The sequence below is a fragment of the Lacerta agilis genome, chromosome 1 (assembly GCF_009819535.1).
Source record: "Lacerta agilis isolate rLacAgi1 chromosome 1, rLacAgi1.pri, whole genome shotgun sequence".
Classification (NCBI taxonomy): Eukaryota; Metazoa; Chordata; class Lepidosauria; order Squamata; family Lacertidae; genus Lacerta; species Lacerta agilis.
Window position 1 is genome coordinate 1943841 of NC_046312.1, and position 27155 is coordinate 1970995.

At 46.7% G+C, this 27155-nt stretch overlaps 1 protein-coding gene across 1 annotated transcript in view; it reads right to left on the reverse strand.

Moving 5' to 3' along the window:
- MDGA2 (MAM domain containing glycosylphosphatidylinositol anchor 2) overlaps positions 1–27155 on the reverse strand; it is a 377896-nt gene that overhangs the window by 51989 nt on the left and 298752 nt on the right. Inside the window, exon 9 of the mRNA XM_033158260.1 lies at positions 17094–17363. Within this exon, the coding sequence (XP_033014151.1) occupies positions 17094–17363 (270 nt within the window). The remainder of the gene's footprint in view (positions 1–17093; positions 17364–27155) is intronic.

The following is a 27155-nucleotide window of genomic DNA, read 5'->3' on the forward strand; positions in this document are numbered from 1 at the left end:
CCAGGCACGCCTATCCTTCACTGCCTCTCGCAGTTTGGCCAAACTCATGTTAGTAGCTTCGAGAACACTGTCCAACCATCTCATCCTCTGTCGTCCCCTTCTCCTTGTGCCCTCCATCTTTCCCAACATCAGGGTCTTTTCCAGGGAGTCTTCTCTTCTCATGAGGTGGCCAAAGTACTGGAGCCTCAACTTCAGGATCTGTCCTTCTAGTGAGCACTCAGGGCTGATTTCTTTGAGAATGGATAGGTTTGATCTTCTTGCAGTCCATGGGACTCTCAAGAGTCTCCTCCAGCACCATAATTCAAAAGCATCAATTCTTCGGCGATCAGTCTTCTTTATGGTCCAGCTCTCACTTCCATACATCACTGCTGGGAAAACCATAGCTTTAACTATACGGACCTTTGTCGGCAAGGTGATGTCTTTGCTTTTTAAGATGCTGTCTAGGTTTGTCATTGCTTTCCTGCCAATAAGCAGGCGTCTTCTAATTTCGTGACTGCTGTCACCATCTGCAGTGATCATGGAACCCAAGAAAGCGAAATCTCTCACTGCCTCCATTTCTTCCCCTTCTATTTGCCAGGAGGTGATGGGACCAGTGAATACTGAATACAGTATCCAATTGCATTTTTTCTTCTTCGAAAATAAATACACATGTGCAGAACAATATGCTCCATTTGCACTATCTAGGGGTTTTTTCCCTCTGAGGAAACAGGATTGCTTGCAGGTTTCTGCACTGAAATGCAGCGAGCAGCTTCCGATGTGCGCATTACGTACAAATATGTATGTAGGACTTATTGCTACAAGGGAGCTCGGTATTCTTATCCCATGGGGGGATCTCGATATGTGTCGAGTCTCAATTTGCGGGGTGGGAGGTGACCTACAAAGCTCAAAGAGGCTTGGATTCAGAGGCTTGCAGAATTGTAGAGTTGGAAGGGACCCCCAAGGGTCATCTAGTCCAACCCACTGCAATGCAGGAATCACGGCTAAATAATCCCTCTGTAGAAAAAACTCCAGTGAAGGGCGCCCATCGCCTTCTGTGGGAGCCCATTAATAATGGAAGCAGCTGCTCTGTGCTTTATTTTATTAACAGAACAACTGTTTTAATTGCATTGATGAACCCCACACAGAGGTCCCTTTGATCTAGGGTGGGTTACAAGTATTGTAATACAACAAAACAAATATTGCAGAAGGGAAACCGAGGCTCGGAATGGGCAGCTGGTCTGAGACCACTTCCGCTTACTAAGATGAGGTTTGAGTCTGTGCAGCTCTCATCCACCCCACAGCCATTATGCCCCTTTAGCGCTTAACAATTTAATTATTGCTATCGTTTATATTCCACCTTTACGCCACAGAGCTGAAAAATGATGTGCTTGGTTCCCTTCCCTCCTCCATTTCTCTTCGCAGCAACTCTGTGAAGCATGGGAGTCCGAGAGGCAGAAACCGGTTCAGGCTTTGAAACGAGTCGGATGCATTAACCACTACACCGCACTGTCTCAACCGGCTTATCGCGACCCAGCTCCCAGTTTTGACGCAAGAAATGTAAGCCTCTCGGGGACGTAGGAAAGTGCCTTATAATGAGCCAGACCATTGGTCCATCTTGCTCAGTATATATTGCACTGACTGGCAGCATTCCTCCAGGGGGTTGGGGCAGGGGATACTCTCAGCCGTACGAGGAGATGCCGCCGGGACCTTCTGCATTCAAAGCAGATGTTCTGCCACGGAGCTACAGCCTTCCTGTGCAGACCGGGACTCCAGAAACCCCGGCCACATCCCAAAGGCCTTAATGGATATGTCGTGTGTTCGTTTAGCACTCTCTGCGTTTTCCATAAATACACAGAGAGAGAGAGAGAGAGACAGGGAGACGCAGCGATTAGTCTGACAGGGTGCGGTGGAGGAAATGAACTGGGGAACGGCGCTCCGGCAGATGGCGGGGAAGCATTTCCTCTCCCCCAGAAAGATCAGGCGCGTCAAGTCTCAAAGCCTCGTTCTCATAATTACCAATTTGGCAAAGAATTCGAGGCAGGGAAAGCAGACACAACTGTTTACGCTTCCCTTTCTTAAATGGCTCGGGGAAGAAAGAGCATTTTTGCATTCATCCACATTCTCGGAGGAAGAGATCGGAGCATCATCATCATATCATAGAACTGGGTGGTGGTAATTGGGGGTGGTTTGTGTTTTTAAACAACAACAACAACCAAGAAAATAAAGAAAATAAAAAGGGCTGTAGAGTTGGAAGGGAGGTCCCAAAGGTCAACTTGTCCCCCTCCCCCTGCAATGAAGCAATTGTTAAGCATAATTGTTTAATATTCACTGAAATGGGAATGCCAGTGGTATGGGTGAAAAGGTTTAACTCTAAGGGACTCTGAGCTTTAACTGAGTTGATAATTAATGCTTGTTGTTTTCTGCTAGCCAACGCGTGAGTGTTTAACCTTAGATCACATGAGAGGTGTTGAATTGCAAATCCGCCATCCTGGAAAGCAGGTGGCTGGAGTCTTTGTTCTCAGACTCCGTGGAAAAAAAGGTGGCTCTCCAGGAAAACAGCCTCAAGCTGGAATGCAGGTTGTGGGGAGAGACAGACCTCTGCTTCTAGGGCTGTTGGAGTTAGTTCATATGTTGGAAGATGCTGAGTTTATGCCTCGGACTGGCATATGTCCTATGGAACTGTTTGGATGCATCAATTGATGTTTCTGCATCATTTTGAAGAAAGTTCTGCAAGTAGAGTTTTGAATAATACCTAACCGGTCTGCAGAATGTTTCATTTCCAAAAAGAGTTTTGATGCATCCAGTCACATCAAACTGCAGTAGGAATCAGAAGGTGATCACAGGTGGCCTTCTGTGGGGAGGACATTTTTGCTCAAGATTTTGCTCCTTTTGGGATCACCACTAAGAGCACAAGATCGCAAGAGGAGTGTGCTGGATCAGACCAGTGGCCCATCAAGTCCAATATCCTGTTCTCTACGTCGGAAATTCACATAGTTCTGCTCTGCTTCCAGGGTTGGAGGCAGCAATGCTTCTGAATATCAGTTAGTGGTGACCACAGGAGGGGGGAGGAGCGCTCTTGTGCTCATGTTCTGCTTGCAGGTTTCGCACTGGGGGCATCTGGTTGGCCCCTGGGAGAAAAGGTTGTTGGATTAGGTGAGCCACTGGCCTCATCCTGCAGGAACTTCTTAGCTTCTTATGTAGGTCCAGCCGCAAGCTCCATTACACAACTGTCTCAGCTGTTCAGTTTCCAGTACATCACCTGCCCCAAGCACACAGCCCTTTTCAGCAGGGAGCCTGTCAGGGATGCTTTAGCTGTGATTCACGCACTGCAGGGGGCTGGGATGGATGACCTTTGGGGGTCCCTTCCAACTGTACGACTCCACGAGCCTCCTGGTGGCTCCTTGTGGGGTTTAGGGCCCTGGCTGTTCCCTAAACTGCAGTTCTGAAGATGGGTTGGGGTCGAATTCGCTGATCCCCTCGCAAGTTCTGGTTCCTCTCCTTACGAGACTTGTGGTTTATAAATCCCAAACAAAGCAGTATATTTAACCTGCGAGTTATGGCCAGCTGCAGCCAGCCTGAAAGATGCTTTGCATTACCCGCTTGGCCTTTATTGTGCAATATATATTTTATGAAGAGCTGATAATAAATGCAGATGCAGATTCCTCTCTTCTGTCTGTGCAATGGGGGAGGCATGCCGTCAGTTTGAATTAGATACACCTTCAAGCAGCCGGGGGTCTGTTGGAGGAGACCATTCTTCCCATTGCAAGTCACTCTCCACCTTCCAGCACCAACTGATCCTCTCTCCCTTTTCGCTGCTTCCATTAATTATACAATTATCGAACTTAAGATGCGCACAGCGGGATCTCTGGAGCAGGCACAATCCCAAGAAGTGGACCCAGTTTCTTCCATGCTTCCCTTTCTCAGAGAACAGAAAGTCCACAAAACCTTCCGTGCCAAAACTAAGCAAACGTGACCCCTGCTGGATGAAGGGGGAAAGAGCAGGGATTTTATCTGCCTTTCCTCCAGCACAGAATCAAAGAATTGAAGATGACCCCCAGGGGTCATCTAGTCCGACCCCAACAATCTTGTTTCCCCAACTCCAGCTTCATCCTCCCAGTAAAAACAAAGAAAGTGTGTTGCTGGCTTATCCTAGAGACCAGAGACAGATCCGTTAATTTCAGTTTCTCCCAATCTCCCATTCCTCCACCCGCCCGCCCTTCTTAAACCCAGTCCTTCACATTCCTGCAGCAACTTGGAAATTATTACTTTTATAAATCCTCATGAAAATTCATCAGCATTACAATGAGAATTTCTGCTGATAAATACATTTTCTAGGCAGCTTTGGCTAATAGACCCACTTTTTTTTTTTTTTTTTGCAAAGCAATTTACCCTAATAGAACATATTTCTATACACACAGAGAGAGACATTTACTCTAGTATATCCATTTTCTTACACATTCCTTGGCTGGAGAACCGCACCGTGCAATTCAGAGAAGTGTGCATTTCAGAGTGTGCGTCGCATACATTGCAGGGGGTTGGTCTAGATGACCGTTTGGGACCCTTCCAACTCCACAACTCTATGACGCTCTGCACATTTCCTGCAACAAGCCTGTAACTGATGCAAATAAGTGCTGCTATCACCATATCTCCTGAAAGGTCACTTCCCTTACATTGACTCATGACAGTACAGTGGTACCTCGGGTTAAGAACTTAATTCGTTCCGGAGGTCCGTTCTTAACCTGAAACTGTTCTTAACCAGAAGCACCACTTTAGCTAATGGGGCCTCCCGCTGCCGCGTGATTTCTGTTCTCATCCTGCGGCAAAGCTCTTAACCTGAGGTACTATTTCTGGGTTAGCGGGGTCTGTAACCTGTAGCAGGGTCTGTAACCTGAAGCATCTGTAACCTGAGGTACCACTGTATTGAGGGGCCCATATCGGTTCTGATGTGGGGAATTCCTGTGCCATAAAAGGAGAGGAAGCTGTCCTCAGGCCATTGGGTCCCTCTTGTTGTTGTTCAGTCGTTCAGTCGTGTCCGACTCTTCGTGACCCCATGGACCAGGGCACGCCAGGCACGCCTATCCTTCACTGCCTCTCGCAGTTTGGCCAAACTCATGCCAGTCGCTTCGAGAACACTGTCCTACCATCTCATCCTCTGTCGGCCCCTTCTCCTTGTGCCCTCCATCTTTCCCAACATCAGGGTCTTTTCCAGGGAGTCTTCTCTTCTCATGAGGTGGCCAAAGTCTTGGAGCCTCAACTTCAGGATCTGTCCTTCTAGTGAGCACTCAGGGCTGATTTCTTTAAGAATGGATAGGTTTGATCTTCTTGCAGTCCATAGGACTCTCAAGAGTCTCCTCCAGCAGCATATAGCTCAGTGTTATCTACAGTGGCTAGCAGGTGCTCTGTGGGTTTTTGGGAAGGACCATCCCCTACTCCTTACTGGAGATGCTGGGGATGGAGGCTGAGATTCTGCAAGAACAGCAGATGCTCCACCTTTCAAATCTCTGAGCCACAATCCACCAGGTTTTCCTCCAAGAGCTTCACTTCCTCGTGGCTACATTCCAGAGAGCAAGACAGACCACAGCAATCGCTCTTCACGCATAGCCCGTGGTTAAACTGTGGAACTTTCTCCCACAGGATCAGGGCCGGATATAGGTTTGATGAGGCCCTAAGCTACTGAAGGTAATGGGGCCCTTTATATGTCTAGCTGTCCATTATCAACAACAAATTATCACTTTTGTGTGTGTTGAATATATGCTATATGGTTATTTATGGAGCTAATAGGTATCTAAAGCCATTTTCACATAACAAAATATGTATTTTATCAAAATCATTTTTGAACTGAAATTCAATTAAGAAGAAGAATTTTAATAGTGAAATACAATTAGGAAGAAGCATATTTTTTTGGGGGGGGGCAAGAGAGTGGGGCCCTAAGCTATAAGTGGAAGTGGAAGACAGGAGTGCCTGGCATGCTCTGGTCCATGTGGTCATGAAGAGTCGGACACGACTAAACGACTAAACAACAACAACTAGGCTTCTGTCACTACATAAGCAGAGTCTGCTGGATGAGGCCAATGGCCCATCTAGTTCAGCATCCTGTTTTCACAGTGGCCAACCAGATGCATATGGGAAACTCTCAAGCAAGACCTGAGCACAGGAACACCAATCCTTTCTCCGATTTGTAGCGGCTGATTCCCCCCAGGGGCACAGTTATGCAGAAATTCAGCATAGCCCCAACACCAAACTTTGTAATACTTGTTGTGGGGATTCCAAAGTAACCCAAATGCAGAACTTCTTTCATGTCTTTGCACTGCAGTTGATGGTTTTGGTACAAAGCCATTTGGAAGACAGAGTAATTAAACAATGATTCCTCTTCTGGTAATATACCCTTGTTTTGTTTTGTTTTTTTGTAAAATGACAAACACTGTGTTGTCTGATGTCTGCTTTGCCAAGTCAGCATTAATAACTGGAATAAATCTGGAATAGATCTATCAGTATATAAATATTTTGGCCACCACAACTGCGTCTGATGGAGGCTAGATTCCAATATCATCAAATCCTGGTCTCTCAGCCCACAGTCCAACACTAACCATTACACCGCACTGCCTCTCCACGCAGCCATCAATCAGGGATTTATTTGTTTCATGAAATTTACACACCTCCTGAGTGTAAAAGCAAACAAACCTCAAATAACAAAAATATAAATTGATAAAATCAAGGGAAAAAATGCATACAAAAAGTCAAAATACGAAAAGAGATTAATATGCACATCTGGACAGGCTTATCTGAACAAGAAAGTTTTCGGCAGGTGCTAAAAAGAGTCCAGGGGTTCTATGCTGACAAGGCCTCAGTCCTGTCAGCAATTGCGCTGCAGCATTCTGCACTAACTGCAGCTTCCAGACTGAGGAATGATGGGAGTTGGAGTCCAACTACATCTCTGTTTTAGAGACTACATGACAGCTTTCATGTGCTTGGCCAATCAGGGTAAAGGACAGTGAAGATATAGAATCCCAGAGTTGGAAGAGACCCCAAGGGCCATCCAGTCCAACCCCCTGCCAAGCAGGAAACACCATCAAAGCATTCCTGACAGATGGCTGTCAAGCCTCCGCTTCAAGACCTCCAAAGAAGGAGACTCCACCACACTCCTTGGCAGCAAATCCCACTGTCCAACAGCTCTCACTGTCAGGAAGTTCTTCCTAATGTTTAGGTGGAATCTTCTTTCTTGTAGTTTGAATCCATTGCCCCGTGTCCGCTTCTCTGGAGCAGCAGAAAACAACCTTTCTCCCTCCTCTATATGACATCCTTTGATATATTTGAACATGGCTATCATATCACCCCTTAACCTTCTCTTCTCCAGGCTAAACATACCCAGCTCCCTAAGCCGTTCCTCGTAAGGCATCGTTTCCAGGCCTTTGACCATTTTGGTTGCCCTCCTCTGGACACCTTCCAGCTTGTCAGTATCCTTCTTGAACTGTGGTGCCCAGAACTGGACACAGTATTCCAGGTGAGCGGAATACAGTGGTACTATTACTTCCCTTGATCTAGACGCTATACTCCTATTGATGCAGCCCAGAATTGCATTGGCTTTTTCAGCTGCTGCATCACACTGTTGACTCATGTCAAGTTTGTGGTCTACCAAGACTCCTAGATCCTTTTCACATGTACTGCTCTCAAGCCAGGTGTCACCCATCCTGTACTTGTGCCTTTCATTTTTTTTATTTTTTTTTTGCCCGAGTGTAGTACTTTACATTTCTCCCTGTTAAAATTCATCCTGTTTGATGTCCCAGTCCCCAGTCGCCTTTGGAAAGGGGTGAAGTGGACACTCTCGAAAATGCTCCAGAAACCCCATAATGCACCTTCATATGTACAAGAGATGGATGGAGCTCCACAGCCGAACAATGTTCCTGTGAGGCTTGGAGGGTGCATGGAGCATCCTTCCAGTTTGTGAGCCACTGGGGTTTTGAGCCCAGTCCATTCAAACCACGCAAAAAATTAATTACTGTCCTGACCCTCCTGCAATGGAGAGGCAGCCTGCCAGGGTCACGTTTCCGATTTACCTTACCCAGACACAAAGCCCCATAATTGGCGTATCAGCTGCGGACGTGGCAAAGCGTCTTTGGAAAGACCCACTGCGATAATTTACTGGAAGCTTTGAAGACTTAAAGCAGAGTTTTGACTATGGGAGGAAATGTACAGGGTGGGCTTAATCCTGCCCTGACATTTTGTGTGAACGGAGGGATACAGACGCGTTTCTGTTTAAACTGGAGCTTGTAGGTGTGTGGGGGGTCACTGACGGATCAAGTGCTTTAATAACCGAAAAATAAAGGAGCCAGCAGTATTAAATAGTCTGCGGTTTAATGAACAGCTTTTAGTTATTCCTGCAGACTGTAGTTTGGTCAGGCTGTGTCTGTTGCAAAATAATTAGACATCTCCTTGCTGCCGTATTGTGCTTTCCTGAATCCACAAAAGATCCCTTTCGAACTTGGCTCCTCGTGGGTTTGGTTTGATATCTCTATAGACCCTCTCCTTATCTATTCTGGGATGTCCTCTGAAGTCAGAATTGTGGCATGGCGGGTCAGGATTAAATATAAAATCTGAAGAAGTGTGCATGCACACGAAAGCTCATACCAAGAACAAACTTAGTTGGTCTCTAAGGTGCTACTGGAAGGAATTATTATTTTTTTATTATTTTTTTTATAAAATCCTGGCACATGTCTACCCATTTCATAAACTAGACCTGGTATATTGGGACTGAGGTGGTAGGTTGCGATCCAGCAGCTTAAAAATAAGAATCCCATTTTAGGTTGCATCAATTGAAGTATCACTTCCAGATCAAGTGAAGTAGGGATGGCATTGCCCCACTGGCACAGACGCTTTTGTTACCTGGTTTGTGTGGGGATACTTGTGAAGCAGTAGTCGGTTCCTGTGAGATCTGGCAAGATTTTGGCGAGATCTCACCAGAAACCGGCACCACTCCAGGCTCTGCTACTCCACCACTGGTGGTGGTAGCAGGGCAGACAGGGCACCTCAGCCTGCCTCATGGGTGGTCCAGGTCTGAAGGGAAGTCATAGTATCACTCTGTTCTACCTTGGTCAGACCACACCTAGAATACCGTGTCCAGTTCTGGGCACCACAATTTAAGAAGGATGTTGACAAGCTGGAAGGTGTGCAGAGGAGGGCAACCAAGAAGATCAAGGGTCTGGAAACTAAGCCATATGAGGAATGGTTGAAGGAGCTGGGTATGTTTAGCCTGGAAAAGAGGAGGCTGAGAGGAGATATGACAGCCATCTTCAAATATCTCATGGAAGACAGTGTGATGCAGCCGCTAAAAAAGCCAATGCAATTCTGGGCTGCATCAATAGGAGCATAGCATCTAGATCAAGGGAAGTAATAGTACCACTGTATTCCGCTCTGGAAACTAAGCCATATCAGGAACGGCTTAGGGAGCTGGGTATGTTTAGCCTGGAGAAGAGAAGGTTAAGGGGTGAGATGATAGCCATGTTCAAATATATCAAAGGATGTCATCTAGAGGAGGGAGAAAGGTTGTTTTCTGCTGCTCCAGAGAAGCGGACACGGGGCAATGGATTCAAACTACAAGAAAGGAAGTTCTTCCTAATGTTTAGGTGGAATCTTCTGACAGTAAGAGCTGTTGAACAGTGGAATTTGCTGCCAAGGAGTGTGGTGGAGTCTCCTTCTTTGGAGGTCTTGAAGCGGAGGCTTGACAGCCATCTGTCAGGAATGCTTTGATGGTGTTTCCTGCTTGGGACGAGGTTGGACTGGATGGCCCTGGTGGTCTCTTCCAACTCTAGGATTCTAGGATTCTAAGAGGGAACAAGCTTGCTTTCTACTGCTCTGGAGGGTAGGACCCGAACCCATGGCTCCAAGTTGCAAGAAGGGAGATTCCGCCTAAACATTTGGAAACACTTTCTGACAGTAAGAGCTGTTCAGCAGTGGATCGGACTCCCACGAGAGGTGGTGGACTCTCCTTCCTTGGAGTTTTTAAAGCAGAGATTGGATGAAGCAGCTGTCAGGGATCCCTTATCCAAGATTCCTGCATTGCCGGGGGGTTGAACGAGAGGCCCCTTCCAACTCATCATTTGATAAACTTCTGCCATGTCCCCATTTACCGCCTCTTCTCATACACTAAAAAGCCAAGCAAACTCCAGGAAGGACGTTGATCTCTTTGCATATAGGCTGGCTCTCTGAACTGCCGACTGAATGAGGAGGCGGCACATGAAGGTCTCGACATGGTGCCCAAGACGTCACAGAACATTTGCCGGATGACTCAGCCGGACACAAAAGGTCACCTCGTGAGAGCTCTGATGTGTTAAACTGGCTGTGTGAATTGAACCAGAGCTTCAGAGCATCAAAGGTGAGGGATGGCTTCGTTTGAACTTTGCCTGTTGGGGGGTCAGGGCTTCAAAGAGGTAGCAGATACATGGCCTGCAGGACTCTGAAACTGCCACCCTGGATGGCAGAGCTAGGGAAAAAGAGACTTATGTTCTCCCTGTCCTTGCGGGAGGTTTAAAAATCGTGGAAACCGTTCTTAAGGCTCCTATGGAAACCTATAACTTACCCTGCTGTTTTGTAGCCTCCAACTTTCATTTGGACTTAAAAGAGGAAGCTAATAACTAACAGTCAGTCTGATATTCAAATCTCCCTTTGCAGGGAGGGGAGAATTACAGGTGATTTGTTCTCATGACCCCACAAGGAAACACATTCAGTTGAGTGCCATCATTTACAGCGGATGTCTCTGGGGTATTCAACGGACTTGAAGGTACCAGCTACCCAGGGGGTTCCAGACAGAGGAGGGTCCAAGCCCCAGGGGTTGAACCTGAGACCTTCTTCATGCAAATCAGGCGCTTTCTAGTTTTACTGTCTGTGACCCTTCCTCTTATCGAATGCTGCCTTGTTGAAAGCTTTCTTCTGAGAACCTGGAGGTTGCAAATGGAACGATTTGCACTGAAAATAAACACTTTCCCACTGAACCTTCGCCCTTCTGCAAAAATAAATATAGCTTTGCATCTTTGCTTGGTGGCTTCCGTGGTTTCTATGGAACTCTGCACATTTCAAAATTCTCCAGGACTTTGGGAGTCTTTCATGTATTTTAATATTTTGATATTTGTTGGAAGCCACCCAGAGTGGCTGGGGGGACCCGGCCAGATGGGCGGGGTACAAATAATAAAATTATTATTATTATTATTATTATTATTATTATTATTATTATTATTATTAGAATCCTAGAGTTGGAAGAGACCACAAGGGCCATCCATTCCAACCCCCTGCCAAGCAGGAAACACCATTATTATTATTATTATTATTATTATTATTATTATTATTAGCAACATAAAACAATCTGATAGGTCTGGCTTTGGATAGTGATGGAGTTCATGGTGGGAAATCATAGAATCATAGAACTGTGGAGTTGGAAAGGAGCCCAAGGGTTTTCTAGGCCAACCACCCATAATGCAGGAATGGGAACTTTAGCTGGTTTTTTTTAATGTTGCATGGATTTCTTTTAATGCATTCTAACGTGGGTTCTGGGAGACTTCCTGGGGCTGGCCAAGATGCCTCACATTGTTTCTCTAAGGATTCCAGAATTACCGTATATACTTAAGTATAGGCCGACTTTTTCAGCACTCTACTCGAGTGAGGCGGGCAGGGGCGGAGGGACGAGCAGCGAGAAAGTTTTCCCCTTTTTTGGGGGGGGGGTAAAATTAGGTGCCTCGGCTTATATTCGGGCTGGCTTATACTCGAGTATATACGGTATTCTGTTGCCGGTCCAGGGTCTGATGCATCCACTGGGATGGTGGGGGGCAACAATGGGTCTAATGAGGTATCAAGTGTTAGGATTCCTTTCCCGTGTTGCAGTCGTGGGATTGTTTATATCACATGACGGTGTCTGTTTTCATTCCACATTGTGGGAAGTGACGGAGGCAGGATGTTTGTATTACTGTGTTTCCGTGATGTAGGGCATTTGTCCTTTGTTTTCTCTCTCTTTGCTCCCGTTGCTCGGTCCCAGCTCCTGCCCACCTAGCAGCTCGAAAGCACATCAAAGTGCAAGTAGATAAATAGGTACCGCTCTGGCGGGAAGGTAAACGGCATTTCTGTGCACTGCTCTGGTTCGCCAGAAGCGGCTTAATCCTGCTGGCCACGTGACCTGGAAGTCGTCTGCGGACAAACGCCGGCTCCCTCGGTCTATAGAGCGAGATGAGCACGCAACCCCAGAGTCGGACACGACTGGACCTAATGATCAGGGGTCCCTTTACCTTTACCTAAGGAAGTGGCACTTTATAAAAATCATGCGCTGAGTGGAGAAAATGGATACAGAAAGGGTTTTCTCTGTTGTAAGACGAGAACTCGTGGAAATCCATTGAAACCGATTGCTGTAAGGTTCAGGGTGGATAAAAGAAAGCACTTTTTTCACGCAGCGCCTGGTTAAACTGCCGCACTCGCTCCCCCAGGAGGCAGTGATGGCCACCCACTTAGAGGGTTTTAAAAGAGAACGAGGCAATTTCGTGGAGGAGGGAAAGGCTATTGACAGCTACCGGCCAGGATGGCTCTGATCCGGCTCCACAGTTGAAGGCAGGAATGCTTTTGAATGCCAGTTGCTGGAAACCCAAGGAGGGGAGAGTTCTCTCGTGCTGAAATCCTGTTTGCAGGTTTCCCATGGGGGCATCTGGACGACCACTGTAAGAACAGGATGAGGGACTCGAGGGGTCATTGGGCTAATGCAGCAGGGTCTTGCGTTCTGGAAGCCTCTCAGCCCTCCCATAGACATGAAATGGCGCTCATGGTTTAAAAACAAAACACTCAACGAGAACTCAAGTCTGTTTGCAACCTCCAGAGTCCACTTTGTAAAGAGTTGTCTGCCAGAGGGCAAAATCACGATTTTTTTTTAAAGACCTTGTTCTACAAGTTATCTCATAACAACCCACACAATGGTTTGCAATATCCTTTTTTATTTTTTATTTTGCAATGCAATAAAACCAAGTGAGGGGTTCAGCCTAGGATCCAGGATTGCGTGATGAAGACAGGAATCAATCCCTAACAGAAGACATAGAGTGATCCAAGGATTTTGGTGTACTTTTCTCTGCCTATCTATAAGTTAAGTTGATGAGAGGTTCCATAATGCCTTTGATGCAACGGGTGCCAACAGGCAGAATGAGGCATCGGCAGGTAATGGGCCTCGATCCTGCACCTCTCTTTGTAGGGAAGAGCTGAGAGACAGGGAGGGGGTCCCTGATTCAACCCTGCCAGTGCTGTGCAGATGGGAAAATATGTCAAGCTCAGTTTATCTTTTTTTCCTCTCTCTCTGATCTTAAATTTGGTTCTGTGCATTTTCAGATCGGCTTGTGATTGTTATTTCTTAAAGTCCTCGTGAAAAATGTTGTGCAATCATCCCCGATGCCATCCATTTTCACCAATATATCCATTTTTTTAAAAAATGCACCTTTAACTCCAGTAAATCTGTTCTTGTACACATTAGCGAGCAAATTTTGGAAGAAAACGAATTTCCAAAGGCGGCTGTTCATCAGTCTGTATGTTGTGTCAGGAAGTGCAAATTAACTACCGGTAAGTTTGACTTTCCGTGCAAATGGAACTGAATTCTTCCCCCATTCCTACATGAGAGAAACGTGGGCTAGAAGGAGAGTCATCCAAAGCTGACTTGGGTGGCATTAATATCCCTTGAGTTGACAGTTACATCCTTCCTTTGGGGCATCAAAAGAGCCTTTTGGATCTGACTGGTCACCCATCTATTCCAGCACCCGGTTCTCACAATTGCCAAGAAGTTGCCCCAATGGGAAGCCCATCATAGAATCATAGAATCCTAGAGTTGGAAGAGACCCCAAGGGCCATCCAGTCCAACCCCCTGCCAAGCAGGAAACACCATCAAAGCATTCCTGACAGGTGGCTGTCAAGCCTCCGCTTCAAGACCTCCAAAGAAGGAGACTCCACCACACTCCTTGGCAGCAAATCCCACTGCCCAACAGCTCTCACTGTCAGGAGGTTCTTCCTAATGTTTAGGTGGAATCTTCTTTCTTGTAGTTTGAATCCATTGCCCCGCTTCTCTGGAGCAGCAGAAAACAACCTTTCACCCTCCTCTATATGACATCCTTTTATAAATTTGAACATGGCTATCATATCCCCCCTTAACCTTCTCTTCTCCAGGCTAAACATACCCAGCTCCCTAAGCCATTCCTCATAAGGCATCGTTTCCAGACCTTTGACCATTTTGGTTGCCCTCCTCTGGAGACGTTCCAGCTTGTCAGTATCCTTCTTGAACTGGGGTGCCCAGAACTGGACACAGTATTCCAGGTGAGGTCTGACCAGAGCGGAATATAGTGGTACTATTACTTCCCTTGATCTAGACGCTATACTCCTATTGATGCAGCCCAGAATTGCATTGGCTTTTTTAGCTGCTGCATCACACTGTTGACTCATGTCAAGTTGATGGTCTACCAAGACTCCTAGATCCTTTTCACATGTACTGCTCTCAAGCCAGGTGTCACCCATCCTGTATTTGTGCCTTTCATTTTTTTTGCCCAAGTGTAGTACTTTACATTTCTCCCAGTTAAAATTCATCTTGTTTGCTTTGGCCCAGTTCTCTAATCTGTTAAGGTCATTTTGAAGTGTGATCTTGTCCTCTGGGGTATTAGCCACCCCTCCCAATTTGGTGTCATCTGCAAACTTGATCAGGATGCCCTCAAGCCCATCATCCAAGTCATTGATGAAGATGTTGAATAAGACTGGGCCCAAGACAGAACCCTGTGGCATCAGGTGAACCAGAAATCAACACCTTCCTGTGGTTTCTAGCAATTTGTACCCAGGAGCATTGCTGCCTCCAGAACTCAACTCTCTCTATTTTGGTTTTCCACAAAATGTTTCGGGCCACAATTCCAAATCACCATTCTGGCCGATGGGAGTAGTAGCACACAACATCTGGGAGGCACAACATCCGGTTGCAGGCGGCTGCCCATCGCGGTTGAATAATCTGCTCTGAATGAAGAGCCTGAGTGACGATCGGCTGGTCTGCCTTGCGGAGCCCCAGAGCATCTCCCCGTTGCATCAGGGGAGAGCGACGGAGCTGTGCTTGTTTGTAATGGGTGGCAAATTGTTGGGCAATGAGTGCCAGAGCTATTAAACAGGGACTCGGCAGCGAGCAGGAGGGACGTTAATGGCCCCCGAGGCTCCTCTCTGCGCCGGCAATTTGGGCTTCTGACAACGCAGCGGACAAAAGCAACCGTGTCAAAGGGATTCTTTTCGGATCTCTGTGGAAGGTGGGGGAATCCAAAGCTGAGCTCAAGGCAAGAAATCCAGAGATGATGCAAACCCTGCCTCCTCCCGCACATTCCTTCTCCTCACCCCAAGGAACATCAGAAGAGTCTGCTGGATCAGGCCCATAGCCCATCTAGCTCAGCATCCTGCTCTCACAGGGGCCAACCAGGTGCCTGCAGGGAACCAGCAAGGAGGATGCAAAAACAAAAGGAGCTTCTCCTCCTGTGGTTTCCAGCAACTGGCATTCAGAAGCATTGTTGCCTCTGACATTCATGCCTCATGACTAAACCACTGAGCCTTTTGGGCTTGCTGATCAGAAGGTCGGCGGTTCGAATCCCCGCAATGGAGTGAGCTCCTGTTGCTCTGTCCCAGCTCCTGCCAATCTAGCAGTTCGAAAGCACGCCAACACAAGTAGATAAATAGGTACCACTGTGGCGGGAAGGTAAACGGCGCTTCTGTGCGCTCTGGTTTCCATCACGGTGTTCTGTTGCGCCAGAAGCGGTTTAGTCCTGCTGGCCACATGACCCGGAAAGCTGTCTGTGGACAAACGGCGGCTACCTCGGCCTGAAAGCGAGATGAGCGCCGCAACCCCAGAGTCGCCTTTGACTGGACTTAACCGTCCAGGGGTCATTGACCTTTTATTTTTTTACCCTTCCCCTCCATAAATTTGTCTAAATTACATCCTAAATCCGCAAGTCATTCCTACACACACATGCAGAACGCCTTCCAACATTTCTCCAGTGAAAATAGGAAATGTCCAAAGGAACGGATCAGGACCACAATACATCAAGGACCGCCTCTTTCCATATGAACCTACCTGGACCCTGAGATCATCTTCTGAGGCCCTCCTTCATATGCCTCCTCCTTGAGAGGTCCGGAGGGTGGTAACATGAGAGCGGGGCCTTCTCTGCAGTGGCTCCCTGTCTGTGGAATCCCCCTCCCCAGGGAGGCTCACCTCGCCCCTTCGTTATATACCTTTAAGCACCAGGCAAAAACATTTCTTAAAGGCCTTTGGTTGACCTGATTGACATCCTATACCCTTTTAAATGTGGCTCTTATTTTGGGGGGGAGGGTGTTATTGGCTTATTGTTTTTATTTTGGTTTTATATATTGTGATCTTTTCTGTGAACCACCCTGAGAGCACCGGGTATAGGGTGGAATAATAATAATAATAATAATAATAATAATAATAATAATAATAATAATAATAAACAGAATAGAAAATTCTTTCCAGTAGCACCTTAGAGACCAACTGAGTTTGTTCTTGGTATGAGCTTTCGTGTGCATGCACACGAAAGCTCATACCAAGAACAAACTCAGTTGGTCTCTAAGGTGCTACTGGAAAGAATTTTCTATTTTGTTTCGACTATGGCAGACCAGCATGGCTACCCACCTGTAATAATAAACAGGACATTCTAGCATCAAATCAGAAGCTGGGACAACTCCTGTAAATCTAGGACTGTCCCTGGAAAAATAGGGACACTTGGAGTCTCTCTCTCTCTCTCTCTCTCTCTCTCTCTCTCTCTCTCTCTCTCCCTCTCTCCCACACACACACACACACACCTACACACAATTATGACAACATGCTCTCAACACATGCACACTGCTTTTTCTCCACCACAAAGTGACCACTGCCTGCCCACATTGATCAGTGATGGAGGAAGGTGGCCTGTCTTTTGCACCCAAGAGAGAAGGGACCTGTTCCGCATTTCCATGCTCTGGAGTGCGCACTGCAGACCTTGGCATCCTGGCAATCCTGGGGTTGGGGGGAAGCCTCTGTCCCCTGCCCCATCCTGCCCTGCCAGCCCTAGACCGAGCAGTACAGGGGGGAAGCCTACCTGTCACCAGAAAGGTGCACCTCCCAGCCCCCGCCTCGTTGATGATGTTGCAGTTGTAAATCCCATAGCTGTCCCTGGAAAGGCTCCGGATCGTGTACTCGGTGGAGTCCTGGGCGTCAAACTGCCCCGTCCGAAGGAGTTTGTTGCCCAGCCGCCACTCAAAGGTCAAGACGCGGGTTGGGTAAGCCCTCAGCACGCGGCAAGTCATGGTGACGCTTCGGCCTTGGCCCTGGCGGATCTCCAGGAAGGTGGGCTCCACGGCGGGGGGATCTGCAAGAGAGGAGAGGGGATTGCAACAGGTTTTCTTCAGTCAACCACACCGGTTGTGGTGCTGGAGACAGTTTTGCTAGGTCAGAACCCACCAAAAGCAGAGTCGCCAAGCCTATATAAATTACACAGAGGCCTTCCTTAGCTTTGCACACAAGTAGACAATAAGTCACATAACAAGCGTCGTTGCGACCGGGTAACTAAGCAACAGCCTTATCAGACAGAGCAATCCCAGGCACAGAGGAAGCATCAAGGCTGTAAACTCATCAGCAAATTTCTTCGATCGTCAGAAGATCTCCTGGCTCTCTGTTTTTTACAACATTCCCTCCACCCATCAAGGTTTTAAGAGTTTCTTTTCACTGCCTGTAATTCATTCTCCTGGGTGGGACTCAAATTGCAAGAAAGGAGAATCCAACTAACAGTTAAGAAGAACTTTCTGGCAGTAGGAGTCCCAGGTAGGAATCACAGCTTAAGAACCCCTGGCAGATGACCCCCCCCACACACACACACCTCTGCTTAAAAGTGTAAGTTGTTATAACGTGGGGATCGTGATTCGGCAAGTGATTTCAGCTCTGACATAGCAGGCAGGGGACAGCTTCTTCATGTAACACTCTTTATTCAGACAAACAAGACTGGGGAACTGAGGAGAGGGATGCTACATTTATAGGGACAGAAGACTGGCTAGAAAAGGATAGGATACATTTTGGAGGGAACAATCTCAAGCAATCACAAAGCTGCCTTTTGCTGGGAACCAATAAGACTGAGGATCCAAATACAGCAACTTGAATGAACCAATAGTAGCTGTTCTTTCTGGAACAGGAAGGCAGTTACTTCCCCCTAATGTGAATACAGACAATAGTAATACAGATATTATAACCCTTGAATCAATACACAACAGTAAGATAGCCCACCACCTTCCGAGGAAGTCCATTCCACTGTTGAACAGTTCTAACCATCAGAAATATCTTCCTAATATTACCAGTATGTCAGAATCGCCTTTCCTCTCCTTTGAATCCATTGGTTCCTACCCTCTGGAACAGCAGAAAACAAGCTCGCTCCATATGACAGCCCTTGAGATGTTGGAAGATGGCTATCATACCTCCTCTCAGTCTCTTCTTTCCCAGGCTAAACATACCCAACTCCCTCGACCGTTCCTCATCAGGCTGTATTTCCAGACCATTTAATAACTTGGTCGCCTTTCTCTGCCCACGTTCCAGCTTGTCAGGATCATCCTTAAATTGTCGTGTTCAGAAGTGGACTCCAGGTGTGGTCTGACCAAGGTAGAATAGAGTGGGACTATTCCTTCCCTTGATCCGGACACTAGATTTCTGTTGATGCAGCTTAGAATAGCATTAGCCTTTTTTGCTGCTGCATCACACTGTGGGTTCCATTAAGCTTGTGGTCTATTATGGGCACACTGCCACTCATCCTGTGCCTAGAAAGTACCGGTCTGAGCTGTTTTCATCTTGCCCCTCTCATCTCCCAGGGAAAAAACCACTCTTTAGTGCTAATTCAGAGCAAATGTCCACCTGGAGAAAACATGCATTGCTGTTTGCTCCGATTGAGTACTAAAGAGCAGTTTTCTCTGGGGGGAAGCAGCAGGACAAGTGGGAATGTGGATAAGGACTAAGACTCTTAGATGCTTTTCCTGTGTACTCCTGTCAAGCCAGGTGTGTCCCCCATCCTACCTGTGTGCATCTGGGTGCTTCTGCCTAAGTGCAGAACCTTTCACAACAAATAAATGACAGAAGAGACACTCCCAATTTTGCACATCCCCCAGCAACGACCCACACGTCCTTTGTGACCATCGTCATTAGCCACATCCTTTGGGTGTCCCGGCTCTGCTGGGCCCCTACAGAGAAGCTGCCCTCCTCGGTCATCTTTCCTCCAGCCTTCAGGCTATTAATGGGCCAGATCCTTCCAGCCTGTGGAGGCGCAAAGACCTTTTGTGGCTCCAGGCATCTGCTTGATTGACAGGCAGGAGATTAGACGGTTTTAAACAGCGCTGAGAGTTACAGGTCATTCTGAGTCCCCAGGAGGGCAATTAAAGTTCTTTCTCTTTTCCTCAACTCTCTGCCCCCTCCCCTAAAATTACAGATTTTTCCCCTTCTGATGAATTTCAGTATTAGATCCAGGTGAGGGAGGGAGCTGGAGGCACACCTGGACTGGGATTTTCAGGTGGGTCTGGCTGGGGAAGCTCCTAGTTCACTGGCAGAGCAGTGTGGACAATCCTGAGCCACGTAGGGAGATCAATGTTTTCATAGAATCAGAGAACTGTGGAGTTGGAAGGGACCAGGGTGGGTTTGATTTAAATCAAATCGATTTAAATTACTAGTCTTGATTTAAATCATTTCTTTTTACAGAAAGCATCCTTCTTGCCGGTATAATCTTAATATTTACAACCAGATGGAGGTTTCATTTTTGGAATAATAAATTTTCATAGTAGTTTTTACAGTTATATAAAAAAATGCTGATTTGGTTATACTATTACAAATACATAGATGGATACTGTAATTATGAAACAAAATAAAAATATATATTAAAAATTCCTTCCAGTAGCACCTTAGAGACCAACTAAGATTGTTTTAGGTATGAGCTTTCGTGTGCATGCACACTTCTTCAGATACACTGAAATAGAAGTCGCCAGACCCTTATATATAGCGAGAGATTGGGGAGGGGTATTACTCAGAAGGGTGGTGGGAATGGGTGAAACCACACCTATCAGCCAAAACAAAATAAAAAATTCCTTCCAGTAGCAACTTAGAGACCAACTAAGTTTGTTCTTGGTATGAGCTTTCGTGTGCATCTGAAGAAGTGTGCATGCACACGAAAGTTCAGATGGCTGGCAGGAGCTGGGACAGAGTAACAGGAGCTCACCCCGTCGCAGGGATTTGAATTGCCCACCTTCTGATCGTCAAGCCCAAGAGGCTCAGTGGTTCAGACCACAGTGCTACCCCCGTCCCTTCCTTGCACTTGAAACATCAAAGCAGGTGAGGGGGAACCTTCCTCCTGCAAGGAGATTGCCATGATTTTGGCGTCTTGGCTGCTGATTCCTCAGGCAGCGGAACAATTTGCAACCTGCTTCAATCAAGGATTGCAAACAGCAGCCATTGAAATCAACGCCGGCTTTGGGAAGGCTGTCAAAGGGCTGTTTCACAGCAGATCCGCCAGGCGGGCTCCTGGCAAACCGGGTGCTGGGAACAATCAGCACCTCACCTGCAATTAACGTTGAGGTTTCTCGATGCGAATCTCTCCTCCTCTCCACGCCTCTGCTTCCCAGGGGTGCAATGTGAATCCTGGCAACAGACCTGCCTCCCAACGAAGATGGTCATAAAGCGCCAAAAACCAAGCCTAAATATAAGAATGTAGGAAGAGCCCTGCTGGGTCAGGATAGTGTCCCATCTAGTCATAGAATCATAGAGTTGGAAGGGACCCCCAAGGGTCATCTAGTCCACCCCCCTGCAATGCAGGAATCTCAGCTTAAGTCTTGCATCCTGTTCTCACAGTGGCGAAGCAGATGCCTCTTTTGGGAAGCCCCCTGGCAGGAGCCGAGCACAAGTGCCGTCTCTCTACCTGCTGTTTTATTAATTTTCATTTTATTGATTAGTTTCATATAGTGCTGAGGTTCACAGGGCACTTTCCAAAATACCGGTGTTCAGAAGCATTGCTGTGGAGGCAGAGCACAGCCATGGTGTTTAGGAGATTTCAATTGGCATTGCCAGCCCTCTCCTCCTCCAGGAATCTGTCAAATCATCAGGGTCTTTTCCAGGGAGTCTTCTCTTCTCATGAGGTGGCCAAAGGATTGGAGCCTCAGCTTCAGGATCTGTCCTTCCAGGGCTGATTTCCTTCAGAATAGATAGGTTTGATCTTAGAATCATATCATAGAATCCTAGAATCCTAGAGTTGGAAGAGACCCCAAGGGCCATCCAGTCCATCCCCCTGCCAAGCAGGAAACACCATCCAAGCATTCCTGACAGATGGCTGTCAAGCCTCTGCTTCAAGACCTCCAAAGAAGGAGACTCCACCACACTCCTTGGCAGCCAATTCCACTGTCAACAGCTCTTACTGTCAGGAAGTTCTTCCTAATGTTTAGGTGGTATCTTCTTTCTTGGAGTTTGAATCCATTGCCCCGTGTCCGCTTCTCTGGGGCAGCAGAAAACAACCTTTCACCCTCCTCTAGATGACATCCTTTTCTATATTTGAACATGGCTATCATATCACCCCTTAACCTTCTCTTCTCCAGGCTAAACATACCCAGCTCCCTAAGCTGTACCTCATAAGGCATCGTATCCAGGCCTTTGACCATTTTGGTTGCCCTCCTCTGGACACGTTCTTGCTGTCCATGGGACTCTCAAGAGTCTCCTCCAGCACCAGAATTCAAAAGCATCCATTCTCCATTGGCAGGCTTTAAAAGAGCATTAGACCAATTCCTAGAGGAAAGGTCTATTGATGGATACTAGCCTGGATGGCTCTGTGCTGCATCTACAGTTGGTGGCAATGAAACTTGTGTATATCATCCCCTCCAACATTTCTCTGATGAAAATAGGGACATCAAAAGGAAAAGCAGAACAGTCTGGGATCAAATCAGAAGCCGGGACTAATCTGTTTGGCCACTGTGAGAACAAGATGCCAGACTAGACTGGCCACCGGCCTGATCCAGCAGGCTGTTCTTAAATTCTGATGTCACAGGAAGCTCCCCCACCTACCCCGCAAAGTGGTTTTGGGCTGCCCATCATCGCAAAGGCTGGGCGTGTGTCTGAATCAATCCTCTTCAGATCCTCTTCCTCGCCGCAGGGCTCCCTTCTCGGCATCTGTCTCCTGCCGCCAGTCACCAGAGTATTCTCCAAGAGACAGATATATCTCAAGCCTGTTTGTAGTGAATTTGAAACTTTTATTTGCTGAAATAGTCACAAATCACAAGGAGGGGGCCTTACGAGGCCGGCTCTCGAGGGATTCTCATTTGCCACAGTGACAGACTTCTTTAAAGTTCCATGAAGCCTGCATAATTTACGGCTCTTCAGAATAACCTACTCCGCAGCCGATGTTTTATGCATTATCACTCCATACTTCATATTTTGGATGAGGTGGTTTGCATAGAGGAGACGGACTGCACAGAAAAAGAGAGCAATGCATCAATGGAGGCGGGTGGAAATGGCTTCGATTAGCAGGCGCGGCCGGGGTGTGTGTGTGGCAGTGTGTGTGTGTGTGGCATCCTGATCAAGTTTGCAGATGACACCAAATTGGGAGGGGTGGCTAATACCCCAGAGGACAGGATCACACTTCAAAATGACCTTAACAGATTAGACAACTGGGCCAAAGCAAACAAGATGAATTTTAACAGGGAGAAATGTAAAGTACTACACTTGGGCAAAAATAAAAATAAAATAAAAATGAAAGGCACAAATACAGGATGGGTGACACCTGGCTTGAGAGCAGTAAATGTGAAAATGATCTAGGAGTCTTGGTAGACCATAAACTTGACATGAGTCAACAGTGTGATGCAGCAGCTAAAAAAACCAATGCAATTCTGGGCTGCATCAATAGGAGTATAGCATCCAGATCAAGGGAAGTAATAGTACCACTGTATTCCGCTCTGGTCAGACCTCACCTGGAATACTGTGTGCAGTTCTGGGCACCACAGTTCAAGAAGGATACTGACAAGCTGGAAGGTGTCCAGAGGAGGGAAACCAAAATGGTCAAAGGCCTGGAAACGATGCCTTATGAGGAACGGCTATGATTATTATTTATTTGCAAAATATGTGTCCCTCAAATAAGCTTCCAGCCATGCTTCATGGCAACCCCATCTGTATGGTGGTTCCTATTCATTCATTAGAGGCAAAACCTTCCCTTTGTTCAAGGTCAAGCAACCCCCTTTCCCCATTTTTGCATGGTAAGAAAACATTTAATTTTTATTATAATTGTCCTTCCTTCTCCCTCAAAGGGGCACAGAAGCTGCTGCAGAGATCTCTGCTCTCAGACCCTGGAGGCCTGGCAACCCTGCTGGTCTCAAGGCCCACACGCCATTGAATTGAGAATATTAATTTATGCCGTTGCAATCTTGCCTGGTTACCATACAACAGAATCTTTTCCATTGTTTACTGGCCCTGTTTATGTGATTTTCTTTTTTGGGGGTATTGTATTTCCCTGTTTATTTTTATTGCTTCGCTCCCCCCCCCCACTCTGGGATTGAAAACATTCGACAAAGAGCAGACTATGAATACTGCAGAAAATAAATAACACAAGGCTTTTGCAGGCCCCGCGATGGACGTCCTGAGCACTTTCCTAGCCACAGTTAGGAAGGGCCTGGGAGAAGGAAATAAAACACGACGGAAGCGACTGGAGTGGGCACCACTTGGCAGGCTCTTAATACCCATAAAAATATTGCCAGTATGGATTCCCTGACCATGTCCAGAGCAGCAGTCTCCTTTTGCCAACGATACACTTCATGTTGGAGGTATTTGAGGGGCTCGTAAAAGGAACCACAAACCCACAACAGTGGGGGTTTTGCTCAGGCACTGGATGCTTGGCCTATTGCTCAACATCCTAAAAACCAACAAGCACAAAACAGCTCTGAAGCAAAATCCAACTCAATGGTGTAACATTGGAAAGTGTCAATCACTTCTCCTACCTGGGCAGTTATCTTTCCACAAGGGCCGACATTGATGCCAAAATCCAGCATCGTCTGAGTTCTGTGAGTGCGGCTTTCTCCCGATTGAAGTGCAGAGTGTTTGAGGACATTTGCAGGGAAACCAAAATGCTTGTCTACAAAGCTATTGTACTACCGACCTTATACTGTATGCTTGTGAAACATGGACCACTTGCGGTATAAATGCCATCTCCAACTCCTTGAAAGATTCCATCAACGGTGTCTCTGAAATTCTTTTACACATCACTTGGGAAGACAGGTGAACTAATGCCTGTGTACTGGAAGAAGCAAAAATCACCAGTGTCGAAGCAAGGATTCTTCAACATCAACTTCGTTGGACTGGTCATGTGCGGATGCCTGATTATCATCTTCCAAAGCAACTACTCTATTCCTAACTCAAGAATGGAAAGCGTAATGCTGGTGGACAACAAAAGAGGTTTAAAGACTCTATCAAGTGTAATATAAACACCGACAACTGGGAAACACTGGCCTGCGAGCGCTCCAATTGGAGAACAGCCTTGACCAAAGGTGTCATGGGCTTTGAAGACACTCGAACTCAGGACGCAAGGGAGAAACATGCTAAGAGAAAGGCATGCTTGGCAAACCCTCACCGTGATCAACTCCCACCCGGAAACCAATGTCCCCACTGTGGAAGGACGTGTGGATCCAGAATTGGCCTCCACAGTCACTTACAGACTCACTGTTAAGACCGTGTTCATGGAAGACAATCTTACTTGGCTACAAGGGATCGCAGAAGAAGAAGAAGAAGAAGAAGAAGAAGAAGAAGAAGAAGAAGAAGAAGAAGAAGATGATGATGATGATGATGACACAAAAGCACAATTGTGATTTGCAGGGTAAGAACAGACCCTCCAAATTTCCCTATTTTCCAGGGACGTCGCCTGATTTAGAGAAGCCGTCTTGGTTTCTGATTTGATCCCAGAATGTCCCACTTTTCCTTAGGATGTCCCTATTTTCATTCAAGAAATCATGGAGGGTATGGAGTTTTCCAACCCCAGAGCTGTCTGAAGTCAATCCTGTATAGGAAAGGGTTTTTTAAAAACACGTTTAATGTTTTATTATGTTTTTATATATGTTGGAAGCTGCCCAGAGTGGCTGGGGCAACCCAATCAGATGTGTGGGGTATAAAAAAGTAAAATTATCATGATGGAATGGGACGTCTCTATTTTCATCAGAGAAATGTATGTGAGAAGGCACGGCTGCATGTTTCAGCTGACCAGCTGCACATACAGAAGTTGAGTGTGTCGTGTTCAGGCTAGGCAGCGGTGGGAAAATGGGTCCATTTCAATTTCTCACTGCTTCTCATTTTCACAATCTTCAGTGCAGGTCCCCTAGCTCAGGGGTAGAGCATCTGCTCTGAGTGCAGAAGGTTCAATTCCCATGGCATCTCCACTTAGGGGGAGAAGACTCTCTGAGAGTTTGGAGAGCTGCTGCCCGTCAGTGTATGGCTTGATTCAGGAGAAGGTCTTCCTATAAACTGACAGGTTTCTCCACATTTCATGCAGTTCCATGTAGAAACTCTTCAGTTCACAAGAAAATCGACGTTAGCAAATCCATATTTAAATTATGAACGAATCCAGGTGTGTGTTTGTGTGTGTGTGTGTTTTAACAAAATAGCATCAGGTTCTCTGATTCTTGCAGCTTTAAATATATTGACTTTTTGGTTCCCTTCCAAAAATTATTTTCTGGGTAGCGTGTGGCCTGACCTTTTCAGAAACAAACAAACATCAGCGACAACATATCTAGCCCACCTTATCTGGGTCACGCCACTGTGCGTGGAGATCTTTCCTGGGCACTCACTTGTTAAAGTAACCCCCGAACTCCACCTCCGTATTTCTGCTAAAGAACCTCGGGGAATGTCGCCTCCTGTTTCAACGGGGATCTCAAGGCGCAACGCAGCAGTCGGAGAAAGCATCGTTCCTCCAGCTCAAATGGTGCTTCTTTGCAAAAGGCACCAACAGAGTTTTCATTAAAGATTGAAAATGACAACAATAATAACAGAAACTGTGAGAATGATCAGGACCATAAAAAGGTAAAGGTACCCCTAACCATTAGGTCCAGTCGCGTCCGACTCTGGGGTTGTGTGCTCATCTCGCTCTATAGGCCGAGGGAGCCGGCGTTTGTCCGCAGACAGCTTCCGGGTCATGTGGCCAGCATGACTTAGCTGCTTCTGGTGAACCAGAGCAGTGCATGGAAACGCCGTTTACCTTCCCGTCAGAGCGGTAACTATTTATCTACTTGCACTTGATGTGGTTTCGAACTGTTGGCAGGAGCAGGAACTGAGCAACGGGAGCTCACCCCATCGGCGGGATTCGAACCGCTGACCTCCCTAGGCTCTGTGGTTTAGACCATACCAGAGTGTAAAGCCTATTAAACTCAGTGAGACTTAGTTCCAAATAAACCTGCTTAGGATTGCAGTGTGAGGCTGCCCAGTCTTTAGCCAGTTATCTGGGAGTAAGCTCCATTGAATACAGTGGGGCTTACTTCTGAGTAGACATGTAAAGGCTTGCAGGGTAAGGCTCCATTTACAATAAAGGAATAAACGCCTCCCTCGCTTCCTAAGAAATGGCTGGCTGCTTGAATCATCGCAATTAAAGAATTTAAAGTGGATTGGTGACATTTCCCTTCAAAATTATAGAAAGGGCTTTATATGCCAGCTTCAACATTTCCTTCATTTGGTGCAGGTAATTTTTCCCAGTATAAACAGGACTCCATTTTTGCACCTACATACAACTTCTTTTAATTACCGGTGTTATTATTTATTATTATTTTATTAAATTTGTATATTGCCCTATACTCGCAGGGAGGGAAGAGGAAAACCGGGGTGTTCTGGGGTCAAATCAGAAACCGGGATAGCTTCTGTAATTCCGGGACTGTCCCTGGAAAATCGGGACACCTGCAGGGTATGCAGAAGAAGGTGACCCCCCCTGGGGTGAAAGCCCCATTGAGGCTGCCATCCTGCTTCTCATAGCAGATGACCAGTCTGCAGGCTTCCCAATGGGACATCTGCTTGGCCCCTTGGAGAACACGCCCCCCCTTCGGCCTGATCCAGCGGGAGTCTATTTTTACGCGATTTAGCTCCTTCATCTAATATTTTGCCATGCACGCCACTGGAAAAGTTTTGTGATTCA